This window comes from Bubalus kerabau, chromosome 5 (assembly GCF_029407905.1).
Source record: "Bubalus kerabau isolate K-KA32 ecotype Philippines breed swamp buffalo chromosome 5, PCC_UOA_SB_1v2, whole genome shotgun sequence".
NCBI classification, from domain to species: Eukaryota; Metazoa; Chordata; class Mammalia; order Artiodactyla; family Bovidae; genus Bubalus; species Bubalus kerabau.
The window spans coordinates 125,449,569-125,475,803 of NC_073628.1; the positions used below are offsets into that span (position 1 = coordinate 125,449,569).

The 26,235-nt window shown below is 38.3% G+C and overlaps 1 protein-coding gene across 4 annotated transcripts in view; it reads right to left on the reverse strand.

The window, feature by feature from the left end:
- RPS6KC1 (ribosomal protein S6 kinase C1) overlaps positions 1-26,235 on the reverse strand; it is a 226,095-nt gene that overhangs the window by 85,063 nt on the left and 114,797 nt on the right. For all 4 annotated transcript variants that reach the window (XM_055582993.1, XM_055582991.1, XM_055582990.1 and 1 more), the window contains exon 7: positions 6,842-6,957. In XM_055582993.1, coding sequence (XP_055438968.1) covers positions 6,842-6,957 — 116 coding nt within the window. The remainder of the gene's footprint in view (positions 1-6,841; positions 6,958-26,235) is intronic.

Genomic DNA, 26,235 nt, shown 5'->3' on the forward strand with positions numbered 1-26,235 from the left:
GAATCTAAAAAACAAATGTATAAACATAACAAAATAGAAACAGACACAGATACAAACTGGTGGTTGCCAGAGGGGAGGTGGGGAGAGTTGAGTGAAATAGGTAAGGGAGATTAAAAGGTAAAAACTTTCAGTTAAAAATAAATAAGTCAGCACAAGGAATACTGTTAATAGTACTGTAATAACTTTATATGGTAATAGATGATAACTAGACTTACTATGATGCATGTTTTGCAATATATAAATATATTGAATCACTATGCTGTACACCTAAAACTAATATAATATCGTTGAGTCAAATATACTTCATTAAAAATGCTTTTTAATTTTAAAATTAGAAAGACTAATTCAATAGTAAAGAAATAATATAATTGAAACAACAATAACAGAAAACAGGAAAAGATTAGCAAACAGAACAGAGTTATAACCATTAACAATCTGAAAATAGCTCAGCAAGTAACTTACTTAAACACATTTATTATGTTAGAAGAAGTAACAAAAGTGTATATAGTTTGTCCTAAAAAGAATGGTCAACTGCTTAACAACAGAAATTCTTACACTAAGAAGTATAGTTCTGATAACTGTACATTTTAAAAGGTCATACAGAAAATGAAAAGGACTCAGAAAAGCAGCAGAAAAATTTCTAGTGGTCTGATGCACCAAGATTACAGTCTGTTTCTAAACTAGAAACTGAAACCTTTTACAATTTTAAAAAGTATAAAAAGCATTTATAAATGTCCAAAAATATATATAAGGCAAATATATGAGGGGAGATGGAAAATAGGTTAATGTTTATTAAGCTAAGTCACTTCAGTCATGTCCGACTCTGTGCGACCCCATAGACGGCAGCCCACCAGGCTCCCCCGTCCCTGGAATTCTCCAAGCAAGAACACTGGAGTGGGTTGCCATTTCCTTCTAGTCTTAAAAGCTTGGCTTCTCAGCAAGTCTTTTTACAAGGTAGGCGCTTGATTGTTTACATGGGAGTGTGTGTGCATGCATCCACATACATGAGCGATTTTTTTTTTTAACCTATTTAATCCTAACAACAACCTAGCAGGGAATTACTATTCTCCTTACTATTCACATGTAGAAACTGAAGCGAAGAGGTGGAGTTAAGTATCTTGTCCAATTTTCCACAGCTTCAAGGGACAGATCTGAGACGTAGACAAGCCTACCTTGGATTAATTAAGAAACATTTTCACCCTAGAAGATGTAACTCTTAAATTGCATCATAAAAATAAAACCTTGGTTTAATTAAAAAAGAAAATTTCTTCCAGAAATATGCCACATCCAGATAAACATAACATAAAAAAAATAACGATAAACCACAATGTTTCTAACATTTTAAGCATTCACCTGCTTTCTTAATGACACTAGGGGTAGCCCCAAATAACCTAAATATCCCTTTTAGAATTATGCCTTTCTAATTCCAGGTGATCTTTAGCTGTCACTTGTAGGACTTAGGCTTAAATTAGTTTTAGCATGAATCAATAAAACTCTATGTGAATGCTATAAGAATCATAATTTAAAATTTCAAATGAAATAAAGTATAAATTACTGTCATTCTACACATGACAATATTACAGATATTAGGGATGGAATTCCTGCCTGGAGAATCCCCATAGACAGAGGAGCCTAGCGGGCTACAGCCCATGGGGTCGCAGAGAGTCAGACACAACTGAGTGACTAAGCACAGCACAGAACAAAGACCAAAGGGCCAAGAAAAAGAAGGAGAAGGTGAGTCTCATTTTATTTCATCTTTGATGATTTGCTTTAATGCTTTTCTTCCCATCAATCAGATCAGATAGGATCAGTCGCTCAGTCGGGTCCGACTCTTTGCGACCCCATGAATTGTAGCACGCCAGGCCTCCCTGTCCATCACCAACTCCCGGAGTTCACTCAGACTCACGTCCATCGAGTCGGTGATGCCATCCAGCCATCTCATCCTCTGTCGTCCCCTTCTCCTCCTGCCCCCAATCCCTCCCAGCATCAGAGTCTTTTCCAATGAGTCAACTCTTCGCATGAGGTGGCCAAAGGACTGGAGTTTCAGCTTTAGCATCATTCCTTCCAAAGAAATCCCAGAACTGATCTCTTTTAGAATGGACTGGTTGGATCTCCTTGCAGTCCAAGGGACTCTCAAGAGTCTTCTCCAACACCACAGTTCAAAAACATCAATTCTTCGGCACTCGGCTTTCTTCACAGTCCAACTCTCACATCCATACATGACCACTGGAAAAACCATAGCCTTGACTAGACAGACCTTTGTCGGCAAAGTAATGTCTCTGCTTTTGAATATGCTATCTAGGTTGGTCATAACTTTCCTTCCAAGGAATAAGCATATTTTAATTTCATGGCTGCAGTCACCATCTGCAGTGATTTTGGAGCCCCCAAAAATAAAGTCTGACACTGTTTCCACTCTTTCCCCATCTATTTTCCATGAAGTGATGGGACCGGATGCCATGATCTTCGTTTTCTGAATATTGAGCTTTAAACCAACTTTTTCACTCTCCACTTTCACTTTCATCAAGAGGCTTTTGAGTTCCTCTTCACTTTCTGCCATAAGGGTGGTGTCATCTGGGTATCTGAGGTTATTCATATTTCTCCTGGCAATCTTGATTCCAGCTTGTGCTTCTTCCAGTCCAGCATTTCTCATGATGTACTCTGCATATAAGTGAAATAAGCAGGGTGACAATATACAGCCTTGAAGTACTCCTTTTCCTATTTGGAACCAGTCTGTTGTTCCATGTCCAGTTCTAACTGTTGCTTCCTGGGCTGCATACAAATTTCTCAAGAGGCAGATCAGGTGGTCTGGTATTCCCATCTCTTTCAGAATTTTCCACAGTTTCTTGTGATCCACACAGTCAAAGGCTTTGGCATAGTCAATAAAGCAGAAATAGATGTTTTTCTGGAACTCTCTTGCTTTTTCCATGATCCAGCGGATGTTGGCAATTTGATCTCTGGTTCCTCTGCCTTTTCTAAAACCAGCTTGAACATCAGGAAGTTCACGGTTCACATATTGCTGAAGCCTGGCTTAGAGAATTTTGAGCATTACTTTACTAGCATGTGAGATGAGTGCAATTGTGTGGTAGTTTGAGCCTTCTTTGGCATTGCCTTTCTTTGGGACTGGAATGAAAACTGACCTTTTCCAGTCCTGTGGCCACTGCTGAGTTTTCCAAATTTGCTGGCATATTGAGTGCAGCACTTTCACAGCATAATCTTTCAGGATTTGGAATAGCTCAACTGGAATTCTATCACCTCCACTAGCTTTGTTCATAGTGATGCTTTCTAAGGCCCACTTGACTTCACATTCCAGGATATCTGGCTCTAGGTGAGTGATCACACCATTGTGATTATCTGGGTCGTGAAGCTCTTTTTTGTACAGTTCTTCTGTGTATTCTTGCCACCTCTTCTTAATATCTTCTGCTTCTGTTAGGTCCATACCATTTCTGTCCTTTATCGAGCCCATCTTTGCATGAAATGTTCCTTTGATATCTCTGATTTTCTTTGAGAGATCTCTAGCCTTTCCCATTCTGTTGTTTTCCTCTATTTGCATTGATCGCTGAGGAAGGCTTTCTTATCTCTTCTTGCTATTCTTTGGAACTCTGCATTCAGATGTTTATATCTTTCCTTTTCTCCTTTGCTTTTTGCTTCTCTTCTTTTCACAGCTATTTGTAAGGCCTCCCCAGACAGCCATTTTGCTTTTTTGAATTTCTTTTCCATGGGGATGGTCTTGATCCCTGTCTCCTGTACAATGTCATGAACCTCAGTCCATAGTTCATAAGGCACTCTATCAGATCTAGGCCCTTAAATCTATTTCTCACTTCCACTGTATAATCATAAGGGATTTGATTTGGGTCATACCTGAATGGTCTAGTGGTTTTCCCTACTTTCTTCAATTTAAGTCTGAATTTGGCAATAAGGAGTTCATGGTCTGAAAATCATTGATGGAAAAGGAAATGGTAACCCACTCCAGTATTCTTATCTGGGAAATCCTATGGACAGCGGAGACTAGCAGGCTCCATGGGGTCACAAAAGATTCAGACATGACTTAGTGAGTAAACAACAATAGCAAAATAAAATCATGAACAATCAAAATGACAAAATTGATAAAGAGGAATAGTTGTTATATATACCTTGTTTAGACTCATTTCCTTCTTTGGACCCCACGTCTATGCTAATTACCTTCTAACATTGTGCAAGCCAAAATGAGCAATCAGAGCTCCTTTAAGCACTTTTAAGAACTTTTTGTTTAACAAAAAAGTTTTCTTGACACTCACAGAGTAAGCTGCTTAAAAGGGACTGATTCAATATTGTCAGTACCAGTGTGAGTGAAGAGAAACTGAACTCCTGGCCAAGAGATGTTAACTTAGAAGGCAGGAAGTTGTCGTCTAAGTACAAATAATTTTGCACTGCATGAGAGAGAGATATACGATTTGATTTACATTCCATTTTATAGATTGCTGGGAGAAATATCAATAACCTCAGATATGCAGATGACACCACCCTTATGGCAGAAAGTGAAGAAGAACTAAAGAGCCTCTTGATGAAAGGGAAACAGGAGAGTGAAAAGATTGGCTTAAACCTCAACATTCAGAAAACTAAAATCATGGCATCCGGTCCCATCACTTCATGGGAAATAGATGGGAAACAGTGGAAACAGTGACAGACTTTATTTTGGAGGGCTCCAAAATCACTGCAGATGGTGGCTGCAGCCATGAAATTAAAAGACGCTTCTAATTTATGAAAGTTATGACTAACCTAGACAGCATATTAAAAAGCAGAGACATTACTTTGCCAACAAAGGTCCATCTAGTCAAGGCTATGGTTCTTCCAGTCATGTATGGATGTGCGAGTTGAACTATAAAGAAAGCTGAGCCCCGAAGAATTGATGCTTTTGAACTGTGGTGTTGGAGAAGACTCTTGAGAGACCCTTGGAGTACAAGAAGATCCAACCAGTCCATCCTAAAGGAGATAAGTCCTGAGTGTTCATTGGAAGGACTGATATTGAAGCTGAAACTCCAATACTTTGGCCACCTGATGTGAAGAGCTGACTCATTTGAAAAGACTCTGATGCTGGGAGGGATTGGGGGCAGGAGGAGAAGGGGATGACAGAGGATGAGATGGCTGGACAGCATCACTGACTCAATGGACATGAGTTTGAGTGAACTCCAGGAGTTGGTGATGGACAGGGAGGCCTGGCGTGCTGCAGTCCATGGGGTTGCAAAGAGTTGGACACAACTGAGTGACTGAACTGAACTGAACATTTTACAGACACCTCTTCAGAAGGAAGAAATAGATTTCCTAATTAGTATTAGTTTATGCTTAAACTTAATATTTTACCCTGAACTCTTGAATTTTCCCATGGCTTTGTGAATTCAATATGTGTAATTTTGATCATGGTGGAAAAAAGAATGTCTCATGTATCCTACTGTCCCTCAATTCAGCACAAATTTACACTTCCAGGCTCAGTAAGTGTTTGGTTAACCAGTGAGTAAATATTGTAGACAGCAGTGGATATACAAGTAAAGTAAAACCAGTAATTTACTGTTTATTACAGAAGACATCTCATCTTTTCTATGGCATTTTTACACAAATAAGTGACTTTATGATCACTTTGGTCTTTTTTTTCTCAAGTAACCTTGTAAGCTGCTCCTTCATTTTAATATAGGAATAGTGGGAATATAGGGACGTTTTCCATTTTGCATGCTGGGTTGGACAGGAAATTGGTAGAATTGGGACTGTGGAACATGGGTCACTTAAATTTTTATATCTTGTATAGCCAAATTTTTCATATAGGAAATTACCACATTCCTATTATCCAGTACTCTAAGGGCCTGTGTATAACATTCTATTTCATTTATCCCAGGTATATTTTCATCCAAAACTCTTTCAAAGGTATATCTTGAAGGTGCTTCTATAAAAGCAGCACTACATGTATTCATTAAGTGATCTAATATCCCTAGAATGGTTTTTATCTTCTCTTTTTCCCCTCTAAATAATAAATTTTCATAGAGCTTCTCTTTATTTCTTTGGGTTTTACTTATTTTCCATCTCTTTTCATTGCTGCTGCCAATGTAAAACTTCTCTTTCACTGGCGGAACAAAAAAGCTTTATTTTGAATTTTAAGTATCATGTATCATACATCAATTAGGCTCAATAAAGATGCCATTTTGAACTAGAGGTATCCTGTCAAGAGCTTGCCAAGGAGTCTCATTGCTTCCTCTAACAGCAGCAAATTCAGTGATATATCTGCCCAAGCGATATTTTGCCTGAACGTTTGTGAGTCTGATCAACAAACACAATGGGTCTTCTGTGTCAGAAATACTGTGAATGAAAAACTGCCAAATCCTTTCTTGTATATTTTAAACACCCCTACAACATTTTACCTATCTGTCTTTAATGGTTTCCAAACATATGGCCAAGTTTGATCTGGGTTTGATTTCTTTGGTGAAGAGGATGCCATCAAAACAATTCTAAATAAATGTCTGAATACACAGCTAGGTTGAAGTGTCAAAGACTATGTTTTAATTTGGTTTGAATACACTAGAGTGAGCAATTATGATTTGCCTAAGAACAACACAACAAGCTCATATTTTGCTTTTTTCTAACTGAAGACATTCACGGATATATTTTAACCTCAAACGTATTTTTAAAAAATAATAAATGAGTGTATCAAAATTCTTCCAATAAAATTTCTGCTAAAAAACAAAAAAAGGAAAGAAAATCACTGATAAAATTCCAAAGACCAAAATTCTCAAACATCCTAGTTAGAAATAAAATCAAGAGGGAAAAAAAAACAGCAAAAATGGCTAAAAGGAAATGCACAATGAAACATAAGACATACCTGAGACACATCATCAAGCTGAGGTTTCACACAAAGGCTAGAGAGACTCTCTGCTCGCATGAGATATTCTGCAGTTCTTCTCTTCACAGCTTCTCGCCGGGTGGGGCTTGACTCTCCTAAAAGGAGAAAACAAAAGTCAGGACATGTGAAAAGTAAACTTTCATTCATGCAAACTGAAGATTAACTTCCTTTTACCCAACTTACCACCTGTTCACATTTCTAATTGAAAAGACGAGAGATCAAAATTGGAACAGACATCAAAGTTACTAATATCAGCAAGGTCTAAATATTACCCAGATAAATTGCATTTATCTAAATTCTGAAATTCCCATATTGTATAAGAGGAATCAATATATAAAGAATGTGATATAAAAAGCTCTGTGGACAAAAGATTAGGCTAGTCCAACTCAACAAATAGCACCAAATGGAAGAGATGTTTAGTAAGAGCTGAGACATGGACATGAGATGCTGTAAAAGTACCACCAAACCAGATAAAAGTATTCAGGGCAACTTTAATATTTCCAAGTGTCATGGTTTATTCATTAATAACAAATTGTCACCCACCTTACAACTGAACACAAGAATGTGACTTCAATTCTTTTAACATACAATTATCTGAAACTGAAATAGGGTCACTACCCTGTCTGGCTCTCAGTTTCCCTAACGGAAGGGTATTCAAAGCGGCCTTTAATGAACTCAGGATCTCAAAGAGGAGGCGGTCCACTCCTGGATCTCTCCTCTCCAGAGCAGGATGATCCGATGCTTTTATCCATTTTATGTACTCGACTATAACATTTCATTTGAAGAAAGGATTCTAGGGCTGAAAGTCAAAAAGTTTGACACCACTGTACTATACGATGTCTAAGGGTCCTTTCATAAATACTATTCAATACTGTGCATGACTCATTTTTATCAAAGCACTTCATAATACACAGTACTGTTTTTATAATTCACCCTATGCACCTTCTGAATGAAGCTGTTAACCCAAATGTAAGTATCACACAGTGGAAAGTACCCTGGATTACATCCCAGAAACCCTGGTTATCTGAATTCTGGCCCTGCCTCTCATTAGTCGTGTGTCCAATGATAAGCCATTTCAACTCTGAACCTCTTCCTCATTCTCTAAAATGGAAATACATACCTCAAATGACTACAGAGATTAAAGGAGACAAAATACATAAAAGGTACTACAATAGATCCAGTAGTAAAGGAAGCAATAAATTATTAAAGTTTTCGATCTTGGTTTTCCTTTCAAAACCAAATCCTATGCAATAATGTCACCTAGTTTGCTGAATTAGAAGTGAACTGAATTACAATAAAACAGATATTTTCCCCCAAAAGACTTTCTGCTTGAAATAACATCTACTTCTTCTGGGAAATGTCCTTTTCTCCTCCCCTTCAGACCCCTCCATCTCCAGCCAACCACTACCAACTCTTAGTTCAGTTCAGTTCAGTCACTCAGTCGTGTCCAACTCTTCGCAACGCCATGGACCACAGCACACCAGGCCTCCCTGTCCATCACCAACTCCTGGAGTCTATTCAAACTCATGTCCATTGAGTCGGTGATGCCATCCAACCATCTGAACCTCTGTCGTCCCTCTCTCCTTCCGCCTTCAATCTTTCCCAGTATCAAGGTCTTTTCAAATGAGTCAGTTCTTTGCATCAGGTGGCCAAAGTAATGGAGTTTCAGCTTCAGCATCAGTCCTTCCAATGAATATTCAGGACTGATATCCTTTAGGATGGACTGGTTGGATCTCCTTGCAGTCCAAGGGACTCTCAAGAGTCTTCTCCAACACCACAGTTCAAAAGCATCATTTCTTTGGTGCTCAGCTTTCTTTATAGTCCAACTCTCACATCCATACATGACTACTGGGAAAACCATAGCTTTGACTAGAGGGACCTTTGTTGGCAAAATAATGTCTCTGCTTTTTAATATGCTGTCTAGGTTAGTCATAACTTTACTTCCAAGGAGTAAGTGTCTTTTAATTTCATGCAGTCACCATCTGCAGTGATTTTGGAGCCCAGAAAAATAAAGTCTGTCACTGTTTCCACTGTTTCCCCATCTATTTCCCATGAAGTGATGGGACCAGATGCCATGATCTTCATTTTCTGAATGCTGAGCTTTAAGCCAACTTCTTCACTCTCCTCTTTCCCTTTCATCAAGAGGCTCTTTAGTTCTTGTTTGCTTTCTGCCATAAGGGTGGTGTCATCTGCATATCTGAGATTATTGATACTTCTCCTGGCAATCTTGATTCCATCTTGTGTTCATTCAACCCTTCACATGGTTTGAAAGAAAGCTTCTACCTTATTTCAGATCTCGGCCCCTCCAATCACTACTTGTTAGCCAAGGGTGAGCCTCCCTGTTACAGCAGAGCCAGTCAGAACCCCACCCTCCTGGCCACAGCTGGAGAAGGGAGAAGTTGACCCAACACAAACTGGGCCAATCCTCTGTGTAACTGATGCTGGAAATAAGATGAGTGGACTGCCAACAGCCATCATTTCTGTCAAAGGGAAAAAAAAAACCTACAAGTAGGAACTTGACAGACACAAATATGAGAGACAAAAAAAGAAACTCTAGTGTGACTGGGGCCCCTGCTTTTAGCTGGATCTACAATCCTAAGGAAGTGGACTGTACCACATGTAAACCAAAGAACCCTAAATGAATATAGACCCCAAAGAAAAACTGCAACAAAGCCTGGATTGCAATTTTGCTTGAATAGCTTTCCTTTCACAGCTTTTGCCTTACAATTCCATCTCTTCTCTCCTTTATGGTTGTCGTTGTTCGGTCTCTCAATCATGTCCAACTCTTTGTGACCCCATGGACTTTGGCCCACCAGGCTCCTCTGTCCATAGGATTTCCCAGGCAAGAATACTGGAGTGGGTTGCTATTTCCTCCTCCAGGGGAATCTTCCCAACCCGGGGATTGAACCTCTTGTGTCTCTTGCATTCACAGGCAGATTCTTTAGCACTGTGCCACCTGGGAAACCTTCAGTGTAATTAACCTCTAATAAAACTTCAAAATATTCTTTTTTTTTTCAAAAGAAAAAAAAATTAACTTTCTCACAAAGTAACCTGAAATTCAAAAATGTCAAGACTATAAAACACCTATTTAAAGCTAGAGGTAAAACCCTATTTTGTAATCAAATTGCTGCTTTTTAAACTTTTGGTATTTCTGTCGCTTTCTAGGCAGTCACCATAGTAACAGAGAAAAAAGAACCGGAAACTAGCAGTTGAAATGGACTCCTGCTGATGATAGTGGTTCCGCTTCCATGGAAACAACAATGAAGTGATGGAAATACTGGAAGCCTTTTTAAATGTAACCTTAAATATACATACTAGGACTCCTTCCTTATCAGCCCCTTAAAAGTAGGTCACAAGCACTGCTGATCAACAGCAGCTGCCCAGGATGAAAACCACCTCTTGCAGACTGCGGCTGCAGGATCCTTGCTGAGGTCTGTGAGCCCCAGAAAGAAAGATCAATCTATCGATTTCCAGAGTAAGTCCAACTAATCACATTATTTATAAATGTGACTTTAAACGGATTTTACTTGATCAAAACTTTTGACTCTAACCTTCTTAATTTCTTAATCTTCCTTTTAAGACACACACAAAGCTTATGATTATTTTTCAGGGCAACCAGGCTACCTGGAATTTAACTGCTAACCCCACACTAGGTCATGTGACTATTATTTCTTCAGTAATCTATCTATAAATGCTTTTAAAAATGGATCCATATTTAACATGCTACCTAGAAATAAACCAATACCTTCAGTAAGTTCTCTACATTTCTGTTGATCATTCAGAATTTCCACTGTGCTTTGACGGTAAAGACAGAAAAGCTGCTTCTGTTATTTCTTTAACAACCGTTAGGTCAAAAAGTTCTGGTGTCCAATAAAAGACGTTTTGTATATATTCAGTCAACCCATATTTCTTTACCTCAAATCAAGAGAGAGGATAGAATCAGGGTGATTATAGAACGTGTGAAAAAAGAAAGTGTAGCTGAATAGAAATGAGCAGAAATTTTGAAGTTGTTATTGAGGGACTTCCCTGGTGGTTCAGTAGATAAGACTCCAAGCTCCGTTACAGGGGGCACAGGTTCGATCCCTGGTCGGGGAACTAGATCCCAAATGCCACAACAAAGAATTTGCATGCTGCAATGAAAAAGATCCCACACGCCACAGGGAATTCAGATCAAAGCCCCTGTGGGCTGCAACCAAGACCCTGTTCAGCCAAATAAGTATTTTTTTAAGTTGTCATTGACAATTTTAGAAGCACTGGCCTGCCTATCCTGCATTTCCCAGAGCACCAACTCTCACTCAGCTTCCTCAGAGAAGTTTTTATAGAAGGCACCATTTACAGATAATAGAATTGTGAAATTCTTATTTACCCAAGAGGCCATCACCATCTGGCCACTCCTTGATCACAACAGTAAATTCATCTACTGTATTACCTTCTTTTTATAACAAAGGAAATGGAGGCTTGAAGATGGGAAATGCCTTTCTCCGTCACAAAGTTAATTTAAGAACCTAAATCTAAACCAGGTCTTATGCTACCACGCTTCACATAATTGAATCTGAATTAGATCATTGAGTAGAACAAGAAAAATACAGAGCACAGGGCAAGTACAATACAAGTGAGTATGGGAACAAAGATGAGGAGAAAATAAATGTAAGGAGTTGAGGTAGGAGCCTGAATCAGAGAGAAGTAAAGAGACTGAAGAAATCAGACAGCACACGGTAAAATCACAGCCATGAAGAGGTATACACATTTCACACTATGTAAAAGAGAATGGGCCTCTAGGAGAAAAACTGGGCTCTCAAACATTCTTCTTACCCAAGGATTTCTTTGGAAAACAAAGGCCACTCATTTATCCGTTTTTAAAAAAGGGCATTTTTATTCACAGAAATAATGAAAATCAGTTTCAAGAACTAGAAAAGTGAATTCTTCCAGTTCTGTTATTCTACCCTTGGACACTAAAAAAGAATATAGCTAATGCCTCATCACTGATTCAACAGAAGAAAAGCAATGCTGAAGGAAGAACTGACCATGGTGAACTTTTAAAAATAATTTTATGTATTTATTTTTGGCTGTGCTGGATCCTCACTGCCAGACGGGCTCTTCTCTAATTGCAGGGAGCAGGGGCCACTCTCCAGCTGTACTGCATGGGCCTCTCTTTGGGGTGGTTTCCCCCGTTGAGGAGCACAGGCTGTAGTGCATAGGCTCAGTAGATGTGGTGACAGGCTGGGCAGCTCCGCAGCATGTGGGATCAAACCTGTGTCTCCTGCATTGGCAGGCGGACTCTCCACCACTGAGCCACCCGGGAAGCCCCACGTTAGACTTCTTGAAAGCCAGTGTGTCTACATTTGTACTTTATGGGAAATTTTAGGGGATTTTTAAGAGCATTTTGATCATACTTGATGGTCTCCACATGCACAGAATTTAATTCCCATATAAGACTTAATCACATCTTATATTCTGATCTCTACTCCTCTACTCCACACTGTCCACCAGGCTCTATGCCACATTACTCTTGGTCAAGGGTGCCTGGTTTCCATTCAAATTTATCACTTTAGAAAGAACATCCAAATCAACCTGGGTTTGCTGCAGTAAGTTTTTGTTTGTTAGTGATTTCTTTTTTAAACAACTTCAGTCACATAAAAGAATACGCGTATTTGAAATGGCCTTGGTGGTGAGAATTTGTTTTTGTTTTTTTAAGTGCTGATTTATTATATTTAATGGGTTTTTTGTTCTTTTCAGGGAAAGCCTACCATTTCTGACTTATGCTAAGTGTTCTGACAACAAAAGGCAACCTTGAGAAGAACTGTAATGTGTGGTTCTACACAAGATCCACAAACATGGAGCCAGCAGCCTTTCCATGAATAACACAAACCTGGTCGAGAAAGGGAATCTGCTTCCCATTTGCATTTAACCAACCTCCTATTAATGTTTTTTCTCAACTCGGTGTCATGTGAACCCTAGAAGTTCAAAGAGTCACCAAAGAATAGTAAAAGCAAGTCACAGTAACATTCACACCCAGGCACTGCCTCGGTTATAACTGCTTTCAGTGTTGTTTCGCCGTTTTTCTGTCCTTAAAGAAACAAGCAGCCCAAAATGGAGCCACCTGAGCTAAGCCTATGTCACCAAACCAAGACTTAATACCTAACCTAACTGTAGTTTCAAGCTTCCCCAGGACTGGAATTCCCTGGTCAGCACCAGAGAGGTAACTGGCCAATAAATATTTTTGTCTCCCAAAGGAAGGTGCCTTGCTCAAATAGTTATTTTCTGTTTACAACTTCCTTGTCCCAGCCCCTCTCTGGCTTTAACAACCTTTCCCTTTCTGGAGTTCCCTGGAGCTCCTTTCTACTTGCTGGATGGGAGGCTGCCTGGTTCATGAATCAACTAAAAAAGCCAACTAGATCTTCAAACTTACTAGGCTGGATTCTTTTAATAGATAGGGTGTCAGTGCCGGGATCCAAAGTGAACAAACTTCTGATGGCATTCCGGGACAAGACACACAGGTTTGGAACCTGTGGAGCCCTTTTTGCGGTTGCTGTCTTTCTTGCTATTTTCAAGGACCAGGGGTAAGTTTCTGTAAATACCAAGCTCCTTTCTCTCTGCATCAAGCTCCACATCTGACTGGCTTTCCTTTACAGAGCAAGACACCTTGAGCTGATGGACACTTCTGCCTGGAACTCAAATCCCTTGCTTTATTATGGATTGTAGTTCCCAGGTTTTTGAGCAGAACCCTCAACCCTTAACTCTGTTCCAGGATCCACTTAGGAACTGTTCGCGGTAATGTGCAGTTCCCTGTTTATGTGGGGCCCCCAGTCCACCGCCCTCATTTATTGAGATCTGCTGGTTTAATCCTTTCCCCAGTCTAAGGTCCCACACTGGGGCACTGGTGTGGTACACAAGGCCTCTCCTTGTTACCTGAAGGTACATGGTGGGGGCGGGGGTCTTATTTTATGTAGATAAAGGCTAAATGCTAATAATATCCCAGAATTCAAAACAGCCTCAACATTTATGGTTAAGGATTAAGGATTTTAGATCTGTTAGCGCAACTACCACCTAACTCAAAGACTCCCGAATTAGGATAAGCTGGTCACAGAATGGGATATTGACAGTCATCTTCTAACCTTAAGAAAATTTCCACACACAGAGGTAGACTGTAAATCACTACATAATCCCCAGTACAGTGACTCACCCCTCTTAGGTATCAGTTTGATTCCAAGAGACCCAAAGGCTTAACTAAAATAATAAAAATAATAATGGAATCTTTAAAATCCGGAGTTAAGCAAACCCTCTGACATACCTGCTGATTTTATGTCTAACAACTATAATCCTGGAAATCTACAAAAGTGGCAAAAATCTTACTAAAAACAACCTAGAATTATGATGGCCATTATGGGGAACTTTGCAACTAGACAAGATCATTCACTTGAGACGTACACTTAAGAGGGCCCCAATTAAATTACAAACAGAAGGGGATACATATTTTAACTAGTATGCAGAGCTTCCAAAGGCTTCAAAATGCCAAAAGAACTTTAAAGTTTCATTACAAAAAAACTAATAAAAAATTAAAGACACAAGAGGTATCCAAAACAAAGGATTATAAGACAGACACCACTCCTACTGCCCCCTATCTACCTTTATCTAGTACTCACTCTAGTAGTCCTCTGTTTGAACTGTCTTTCTACTCTGAAGAGACTACAGGGCCATAAACAAAAGTCTATGAGGTTAATGGCCTTAAAGGTACCCCCACATAGCTCTGAAAGAAGGACCCTGTAAAGACCCCTCTCAGACTGAGACTGAGGATTTTCTGCTAAACTGCTACATCATTCCCTTAAACAACCAAGGGGAAGCTAAAATCAAAAATTAATTTTAAAACCTTGACAAATTCTAGTAAACATCAGAGATACATTCTTTCCACTTAAACCCCACTTAGAACCTACAGCCAGGATCTTGGAAATAAACTGACAGAAGTTAGCTAAGGGTAAGAATTATTATAATTCTTCTGGATCTCTGTCTGTAGTACCCAATAAAGAGAAAAATATGTTTTTCATCCCATTACAGGATGCCTCTTAAGTCCACAGGGTTGTTCAATACTGTCAGAAATATTTACTGTTTATTCAAGCTGAAAACTGGTAAGATTGTATTTTTAAAATTTTAAGCAGTTCTGTGGTCAAAAGTTGGCCAAATTGGAAGCTGATATACAGAGCCTGGTAAGAACTTTTTAAGGCCTTCTCCCCTAAACTAAAATAATATGCCCAGCAGCAAAGAAAAACCTTCTAAGGCCCTTGAAAGGACTTACGGGTGGATCAACCTATGAGGTCATTTAAGTAACCACCCAATTCCTTGAGTAATTGAGAGCAACTGTCCTTATCCTATAAATCTTTGCAAGACTAGAAATGCAGCTCAAGGCAGTCCAAAATTCACCTATTCCTTTTTCTAGTCCCATAACCTCCTTTATTTACTTAAAAGTCTTATAACTTGCATTTTTTTCTTATGTCCTTGGGATGTAAATATTAACGCACAAACTTCAGAGAGGTAATTCTTATCAGTAAAAAAAAAAAACACAGGAAAGAGGAGCTGGGGGTAGGTCATTTGGACTTGAGCTACTGAGAAATCTTAAGTGTAGAGAAGCTATGCGGTCCCTGTTCGCGCCTGTCTATACGTTCCCATGTGCCGACACCTGTGTTACAGATATATTTTCCACCTCTGGATTGTACAGCCAAAATGCATTTATAGAAGAGCTCTATTTAATTGGCTTACAAAAAATTAAACACTTCATGTATTCATAAAATTCTTTAAAAAATAAGAAAAATTAACCCCAATGTTTTTGAGGTTCACATGATCTGAGATAACATTGAGTAAATAAGCTTGTTTTAAGTTTGTTGATTTCATTAAAACAGACAGACACATCTTTAAAGTTATTGATATTAAAAATAATGAAAGTATACACCTTTCATTCAACCCAGGCTCCCTAAAGATCAAATAAGTTCATGTTACCTACTACAAATTTTGTCAGCAAGAAAAATGGCTTAGAATGAACACTGACATTGTCTAATGTCTCATGAAGCTTTTGTGGGCAGTCTAAGCATAATTGTTAAAAACAAGCAAATGAAATAGATGTAAGGAGGATAAAAAGTTTGTAGGTGAATCATCTAATAGTGTCTCCAAGTCTTTACGGTAACCTGAAATTCCATTAAATTAAACGATAGGCATTAAATATCTAGATCATTTCCAAACAAGGTGGAGCACTGAAATATTAATTACTGAACACGTTTATTTAATTTTTGTTTCCTTTCACAGAGGAATTAAAGGCATTTTGTTCTCTTAATAAGCTTGTTTTTGCCACACTGAGAAACTATAAGAAAACACATTTCTAGAAATTTAAAAAATATTTAAGAATCTGCCAATCCACAGAATGCTAATGTGAAAGATAGTTCATAATTGCTCACTTCCCAGTTTTCACTAGAAACAAGTTTTCTAAACAAGTTTAAAAACAAGGTTTCTAAGGGTTAAGAATTCTCATATTGATAATTAAAACTACTAGAAATAATAAGGAAAAGGGATTTTATGTGTTATCAGGACTGGCTAAGATGGAAATGAGTCTGATTAAGTGAGTTTTAATATCAAAAGTAAGCTGGTATAAAATTAGAATTTGACTTTCTCCCTGTTGAAAGGGACAAAGCCTTCTTAGACTGCTGGTCTGCTTTTGACAATCAGAGATTACAAAAGGTTTTTTTTTACCTTTTGAACAATCTGCCAGGGAGGAGGTGGGGGACACAAAGATCTTTGCTTTGTCAAAATAAGCACCTATGTTCCTGTTGTCTATATCAGACCTTTGATCTCTTAAACCTAGTCCTGTCAATATTAAAAGAGCTAACTTTCACTCAGAACTATGTAATCTATATTTGCCTGTAAAGTCTTTGCCACTTTGGTTAAATACATAAGTACTGTTTCGCAGTGTCCTATGACCCTATGTGACTAAGTATTTTTAAACCTTTTAATATTTTTGGCAAACTTCCCAAAAATCAAATTCTAAAAGAAGTCTTTCTGACCTCAAACTAACTTTGGGATGTTTTTTAGACGGCCCCAAGCATATTGCAAAAGATTTCGTTCTCTCTTCTCATAAAAAGATAGATGTTAAATTAATTAGACTTATTTGATATATTAAATTACATGTGAAGAAGCATTGAGAAATAAAAATACTAAGTTTATGTTGTATTTATATAGGATATAAGTACTTTTGAAACTATATGAAGTGGTAATGTTGTGATAAAACATTATAATACACAGTGATATTTTATTTATAATAGTAATACAATAATAACTCTGATAATGTTATCAGTCATAATTCTAGTTACTGTCTTAGAGTGCTATGTATCATAGAAATAACCAAATTTCCCTGTCAACTACACTGTAATGAACTCTAATCAGATCTTTAACCATGGCATTTTAAGTCTTTTGACATTTACAGACAGTTATTGCTTTACTATAAGGTTTTTCCTAAAGCATTCCTAAAAAGTGTTCTTTCTTCAGAGAAATTTCTAAAAAGCATTCTGACAGGTACTCTAGGATACAAGTTTATGGTAACTTTCAGATCATAATACCAACTGGGTAAGAATTTATAGAACTCTAAGGAAAAACCAGATTCATAAAACTGCTAACAAAAGATGAAGATCAAAAACTAACTGCATAGGACTGAATGAACTGATAAAGATACGTATGGTTTTTTATGATTTTTTTGTTTAAAACATTGTTGGTTCTTTCTTTTGTTTTTCCAGGCTTAAGGAAATCCTCTTTTCTCTTAAAAGCTTTTAGCAATTTGGTAATAAACATTTGTGAACTAAAGTAAAACATTTATTTTTTCTCCTTACTTGATCTCACCAAAATTCAGAAACTCTTGAGTATTCTTTCCATTGCAATAAATTTCATTATTTGCATAAGTGCAATAAGAATCTGTTCTCATTATACCAGAACACAATTAGAAACACTGGCTATATCACAAAGGCTTTAAACAGAATGTCATATTTGAGAGAAATGTGTATAGACCCAGATATGACCAGACAACTTGGAAAAACTGGCCTCGTGCCTTACTTACCACATTTACCATCAGTCTTACCAGATGAGTATGGAAGGTTACACCTCCTGGCAGACCCAGCAACCTTGAAGAGAGTTCACTCAGACTGTAGGTACTACAAGGAAAATCTAGTGATTCTTAGATTGGCTTCCTAGTCTCAAAGGATTTTAAGAGTTCAGTCTGAGACCCCTTATGAAAATTTCCACCAAAGCAGTCTTAAAAAGAACTTACACAATCAATCACTATTCTTGCTGCATTTGTGTAAATAATCAGGCCAGTCTAATGCAAACTAATTAGTTTTACTGTAATTATCCTTAAAAAAGAGAAGTGGAGATAATTGTATGGAGAAAAATTATGCCTGGACTTTTGTCTATTTTAGAGTCTAAACTCTATCAACTGTTTTTGAGGTTTTGTGATACACCTAGCAACTGAACTAGATCCTAAATTCTTCTAGTTTCCTCAAATATCTGGCAACAACTTTCCAAACTAACATTTCTAATTTTCTCTGACCCTTCTAATTTAAAATTATCAAAAACAAAGACTGCCTTTGAATCTTCTTGGAAGGGACTATAATAACCAGGTCCTCTTCCCTGCCCAGATGGCAGTCAGACTTCAGGCACTTGAGCCATGGATATGTGTCTCACAGCTGAAGATGGCTCCACCTGACATCTGGTCCTGGACAGGCACGAGGGACCTTTGAATCAAACGCTCAAGGGAGAGCAGTAGCTGACATCAGGGTAGATTGCTTCTGCCCATGATGTGTTATGGGCAGATGGGCCCATATGATGGGCAGATCAAGACAAAACATGAAATCCTTTATTCTTCTCTTTCTTTCCTTTACTCTGGAATTGGAAAGACATTTACATATCTCTCAGTCCAGTCCTAAGTTGGCTAACATCTCAGCCTGCTGGGTTTGTCTCTAAAGATTCTGATATACCCAACACTAGAGGTCTCCTGGGAGAAGGCGATGGCACCCTACTCCAGTACTCTTGCCTGGAAAATCCCATGGATGGAGGAGCCTGGTGGGCTGCAGTCCATGGGGTCTCTGAAGAGTCAGACACGACTGAGAGACTTCACTTTCACTTTTCACTTTCATGCATTGGAGAAGGAGATGGCAACCCACTCCAGTGTTCCTGCCTGGAGAATCCCAGGGATGGGGGAGCCTGGTGGGCTGCCGTCTATGGGGTCGCACAGAGTCGGACACAACTGAAGCGACTTAGCAGCAGCAGCAGAGATCTCCTGGTCCTCCCTGTGACCAGTTTCTCTTCTATCCCAATGCCAATGGGAACTATGATCAACACCACCCCCTCAACCTAGAAATCTCTTACCAACTTCAACTCTTGTGGTCAGAATATCAAATACTGTTTTTATCTTTCTCCAATTATAATACTTACCCAGTTAGATACGATCACCCACATAATTTTAGGTCATTTGCACCCCCACATTCCCATGATTATCTACATGAATCTGCCCCCACTCACTAGGAAATCTCACCAGCAGCACCCATCTTTGCGAGGTGGGTGCCTCTTTATTTCAGACTAAAAGATTTTCTTTCCATATGCACTGAAATCCTAATTGACTCCTGGCTTGAACACTAAAAACAGCAATCCCTGTGAATGATCCATTAGCAGCATCACTTTAACAGGAATGGTTTGTGCCCCGACAGGGTTTGTCTTGGTTTGTGGTGGCTATAATTCGCCCTGGGCCCATGAATGCCTAGATGGCTGGCATACAACTACGCGATGCCTCTTAGGTTATCTAACAGTACCCCTAAGTTTCCACGAATGAACTAGTCACCTCATTGGTTAACTCCCATAGATTTACACCAGAAAGCTCGAAAAGACCTACCAGGAGGTGTTCATGACTCAGAATTCACTTCCTTTGGCAACACCATGCCTTCCTGGTAAGGAGCAAATGTAACTGAGAATGTGATTTTAAAATTCTCCTTAGTTCTTGAAGATATTCAAAAATCCCCTGCTAAAACAACAGCTGTCCCCAAAAAACTCCTCGGACTCTTCAGCCAGAATTGTTCCTCAAAATAGAATAGCCCTTAATTATCTTTTAGCTGAGCAGGGAGGTGCTGTGGCCAACACAACCTGCTGTGCCTAGATTAACACTTCGGGGGAAGCTGAAACAATTACATAAGATCACTGAGCAAGCCACTCGGTTAAAAAGGCGACTCCTTCAGGAGGCTTGTTCTTTGATTTATTTGGTCTCGATTAATTTGGATCCTGGGGACCATGGTTCCAATATTCACTCCAAATACTGGGAATTATCCTGCTTTTGATTATTATACTCATAATAATCTCCCTGGTACATTACATTGAACCTTAAACTTTGATCACATTTCTCAGTTAAGCTAAGGGTTTGATCAAAAGAGGAGACTTGTTTAGAAAAAAGAAAAAGAAACAATAGGTCCAGAATGGAGTCATTTGTGCTAAACCCATATCACCAAACCAAGACTTAATACCAAATCTAACTGTAATTTAGATTTCAACTTTCCCAAGGATTGGAATCTTAACCAATAGATCTGGAATTTCCCAGTTAGGACCACTGAGATATTATGCATAATAAACCCTTTTGGGACTTCCCTGGTGGTCCAGTGGCTAAGAATCTGCCTTCCAATGCAGGGGACACGAGTTCAATCCCTGGTCGGGGAACTAAGATCCCCACATGCCATGTGGCAACTAAGCCCATGCACCACAACAAAGAACTAGCAGAGCCAAAAAATCAAAGTAAAAAAACAACCTTTGACCCCAAAGGAAAGAGACCTCGCTCAAAATAATCCTTATTTTTATTTTAAAGATGAGAATTCAAAAGACAAATCATTCAATTCCTTCAAAAGAATATTACCTGGACATTCTCTTTCTGACAATAAACTCTTCTAAGTAAGAAAATAAGTAAATAAACAACCCCCTAAATGTTCCAGATGATGATAATCCCCTAAGGATTATGCTCTAATTAAATGACTTCTAAAAGATTAAGATAAAATGATTAAAAGAAGCTATAGATACATTGAAGGAAAAGGGAATAAAGAATTAAAACCAAGGAGTTAAAACTCTCTCTTAAAAGATGGAATAAAATAAGATAGAAGAAAATTCGGAAATCAAACTCCACATACACTTAGGAGTTTTTTTATCTGCCACACAGATAAATATGGAAAGTCCCCCAAGCCATACAAAAGCTTTTACTCATTTTTTCACTGCCTATAGGAAACATCTTAAAAGAAGTAGCAAATCTATGGAAGATTCAGTTCAACAACTGTTTTCTTGATGTCATGATATGGAATCACATTTTTTTCCCTTAGATGATATAAAATGATAAATAGAAATACTGACTATAATCTTTAATTCTCCTCAATTCTAGAAGCTTCACAGACTCTTTTAATGCATCCCACTGGTGGCTCAGGCAGTAAAGAATCTGCATGCAATGCAGGAGATCCAGGTTCTATCCCTGAGTCAGGAAGATCTCATGGAAAAGGGAATGGCAACCCACTCCAGTATTCTGGCCTATAGAATCCCATGGACAGAGAGACCTGGAGGGCTGCAGTCCTTGCTATCATAAACAGTTGGACATGACACACTTTCACTTTAACCTTAAAAATTAGATTGACTTAGTGCATACTAGAATTAGAACAGACGCTATCCCATCTTTCTTCAGACTGATCTAAGGTAAAGATATACATATCGCCACATTTAAACAGTTCAAAATATGTGTAAAGCAATACTCCAAGAATATATCACATGTAAAGCCCATTTCAAGAGAACAATGAAAATCCTCCTAGCAACTGGCTTTCTTTAAGTAAGCCATCAAAGTGAAAAAGTTCTCCATATCACTTATTCTTGCTCCTCCTACCCCTTTCAGAAGGAAAGATATCTACTAGTTACTAACCATATATTACGTTCCAGAAAGTCATCTCAATGTTTATAGTCATTTCAGTGTTATCATTGAACATTACATATAGAAGACTATCAATAAAATTTTTTTAAACAAATGAATGGAAAAGTAAGTAAATGATTTTGCACCAACAGTTCACAGTCTGATAACAATACCTTCCCGCCTAGAGATGATCCAATTATAACTTAGTGCCTTTCATAATAGTCACAAAAATGCATTTCAGACACGCGTGTAATTATCATCTTTATCATCTGTGTATATAAAAGGAATACAAAGGAATATAGCATAGAAGGGGCATGGCTGAACTAAAGCGAGAATCTGTATTTGGTCTAATTTTACATTATAACTATCAGTGAGGAAAATACAACACAGATATTCTAAGTAATTATAAATCACTGTGAAGTCTATGAACTCTCTATTGTTTGACAATTTTGGAAAATGTGTTTCTAACAGTTTATAAAAGTATGATATGTCTGCACAGTGATCTGGTTATTTTTCAAATAAACACACTTTGAGACCACAAACAGAAACACAGTGTAATCTTCTGAGAAAAAGCAGAGTTACATTTTTAATACTCCCTAAAAGGGAATAAATAGGCTGAACTTCCATGCAATTTATTAACAGCTCAATGTTTAAGATACAGCTGAAGCTCTAAGTTATATAAAAGTACGTAACTCAAATAATAACAAAATAATGATTAACTCCTTGCCCAAGTGCCTAACAACCTGCCAGAATTAAAATAGTAGTAGTAGTTTTTCCACCTAGGGTATTTTAGTTCTGTTTGGTTTATTTTAAAATACTCATGGATATCTACAATTCTTCTGATCAGAATCAAGGTTCTTTCCTTTTTTCCCCCCTAATAATCGCAGGGATTAAACCAACCCTCTCATTTTAATGTTTTTAAATTGTGTTGCTAAAGATATAAAAATGTGGTGATACTGATGACAGAGACCATCTAATAGAATAAAAAAGCCCTTCGAGAATCCTCATCTATCTCACTGCTTTTGCTGTAGAGCAGCTGTGCCTCACAGATTCACATGAATGAAAATATTTAGACGAGAAACCACCCACTTAGTTTATTTTTCATATGACTTTCCTGTAATTATTTTGTAAACTGTTCACACAACAATACATAAAAACATCTGCAAAAACAGGTAATTAATGTGTCAAGCCAAACTAATGCATTTTTTATGGTGTCCATGCTTCGTCAACTGTAATTATAACTCTTTTTTAAGCAAATGATGATGTGTTTGTTGCAATATGCAAGTGGTTATTTTAGATGCTCTGTTTACTCTTCATACAATCTGAATATAAAACTCCTCAGCTACTTTACCCCACATCGATGCTTTACCTAGCTTTTTGCAGAAGCAGGAAAGTGGCTCTCTTTTCCAAGCTATAATTTCCAGTAAACATTTTTGTCATTAAAACATGAAATTCTAAACATAAAAGTCATTACCAAAATAGCCAACAATTCAAGAAATAATATGCCCACAGATGATTCAACAGGACTTTCTTCCTTCAGTTGTAACCACCTGAGAATGCAGCATTTTTTGCCAATCAACTACAGTATGCTAAGCCTTCTGAACATGAGATACTTAGAAGGTGCATTGCTTTCTGAATGTATAATATTCATTCCATCTAGACCACCAAATATACATATCTTTGACATGAGACCAACAAATGAAGAATCAAATCCTGCCCAAAGTGTACTGCTTCATAATCAATTCATCTTGCTTGAGTTCTAACTATGTGAAAGATCATCTTAATTATCATTACTATTATTATACATTAACAATATTGTTAATAATAATCCTTAAATGAACATTCTTCTAGGCCCAAGGTATGTGATCTGTTAAATTCTGTTTCCAGAGGAAACAAAATCTAAAATTAATGAAGAAACACAACAATATAAGATTTTCTGGGGTTCCTTCTCTTCTTATAAAAGGTAGTTTGGGGGATTTCCCTGTGATCCAGTGTCTGGGAATCCACCTGCTGATGCAGCTAACTTGCCACCGAACAACCAAGCCCGTACACCATAACTACTGAACCTGCACTCTAGAGTCCACGAGCTGCAACTACTGAGATCCGCACACCTAGAGCCCACACTCTGCAACAAGAGAAGCCACCTCGGTGAGGTGCCCTGCAGCAAAGAGTAGCTCCTGCTTGTCGCAACTAGAGAAAGCCAACACACAGCAATCAAGACCCAGCACAGCCATACATAAATAAATAAATTTTTTTTTTTAAATAAGAAAGGTAATTTTTAAAACTTCTATGATTAAAACCCACAGTATTAAAAAAAAATGTGGTAATAAAGAACTCTTAGTACACAAGGTTTTTCTGCTTATTTTCACAATGAAAATTCTGAGAGATAATATAAGAATTAGCCCTTCTGGGTCCAAACTTATGTAACTCTTAATTTTAATACAAATATATCTAAACCGAGTTATTCCATTCTTCCCCTGACTATCAGCTACCGTGATAGGCTATAGGTATCTTCTGGAACACAGTACAGGTGTTTGTCTATCCCTACCTTGTTCTCAAAAAGAACATGAGGAAAATATGAGAGTAAATCAAATGACAGTTTCCCAGCTGCCAAGCATGTGTTTTAGGTCGAATGCTAATTCTGGACAAATTAGTGAAAGTAAAAGTCACTCAGTCGTGTCCAACTTTTTGTGACCCCCATGGACTGTAGTCCGTGGAATTCCCCAGGCCAGAATACTGGAGAGGGTAGCCTTTCCTTTCTCCAGGGGATCTTCCCAACCCAGGGATTGAAGCCAGGTTTCCCACATTGCAGGTGCGTTCTTTACCAGCTGAGCCACAAGGGAAGCCCAAGAATTCTGGAGTGGGTAACCTATCCCTTCTCCCGAGGATCTTCCCAGCCCAGGAATCGAACTGGGGTCTCCTGCATGGCAGGCAGATTCTTTACAAACAATTTAGGGTTGAGTCTAATTAAAACAGAACAGAGTCCTAGTTCCAAGGATGCTGGGATAGGAAACACAAGACCAAGACCTGGAAAGGTACCAAGACAGAAGTATATTTGTTGAAGCTAGAAATCAAACTTAGGGTCAGATTAGCAGAAATTCTCAGTACTGAGTTCTCACTATTTATGTAGCAACAAACATAAATGTAATAATGCATATAATTAATGTCATTTCAAATGGCTGCATTCTACACATTGTCAACCTTTCGGGATAAATACACTAATGTCTGTGTGGAGTACTGACAGGACAGGCAGAGGTCATTTTAAACCTACCTGACACTTTCACAAGCTACCTTGATGCATACTGGCTATTCATCATACATACTTTAAGACTTCACTTAACTATCACCTCTTCCAGAAGCTTTTCCTATAAGCCTTCTCCTTCCCCTTGGTCAAGTGCCCACTTATATGTATCTACAGAAGCACTCTCATTCAAAAATATTTATAGGGAATTTTCTATGGAAAAGCCACTATGCTAGAAGATACAATAGTGAATAAGAAAATTCCTTGCATTCAAGGACATCTACAAGTAAACAAAGAGACATTAATTCAACAAATAATTAGATAAATAATTATTTCATTGTAAATATAAGTAAGCACTTGAAACAAAACAGTGTACAATGACCACAAGGTTCAAGGAATCTATTCTGGTCTAAACAAAGGTAAGGAAAGGCTTCCTTGAGGAACTGTCATTGAAACTGAGACCTGATGAACAAGGAGTTATCAACTGAGGAAACACAGGAAGGCGCTCAAACACAGCACAGCTCTCACACGAAGGTGTTAACACGGGAAGGCGCTCAAACACAGCACAGCTCACACGAAGGTGTTAACACAGAAAGGCGCTCAAACACAGCACAGCTCACACGGGAAGGTGCTCAAACACAGCACAGCTCACATGAAGGTGTTAACACAGAAAGGCGCTCAAACACAGCACAGCTCACACGAAGGTGTTAACACAGAAAAGATCTTGGTGCCTGCCGGGAGGTGAAGAAGGCCACTGTGGCTAAAGAAGGCGAAGTGAAGAGGAGTGGTTCAAGATGAGCCTGGAGAGGCAGGCAGAAGCCACATCACTCACAGCCTTGGAGGCCATATCATCTTTGGATTTTGTCCTCAAAAGTAATGAGTTTAATGCAAGAAAGTGACATGATTAGACCATTTTTAAAAGATCACTCAGGTTACTGGTATAGAAAGAATAAATTAGAATCAAGCAAGAGCAGAGCAGGCGGGGAAGAAATTATAAAGTTGTTGGAAAAGCAATGATGGAAGGTGGGACTTCCAGATTATGAGAGAGGAACTGGAGAAAACATCTTCCCAGGCAAAACTGGTCAAAATTATCAAAAAAGCACAACTCTGGAAACTGACTACAGAGAAACAGAAAATTAAGAAATACATATGTAAGAAAAAGTACTGAACTGAGAGAAGCAAGGGTGT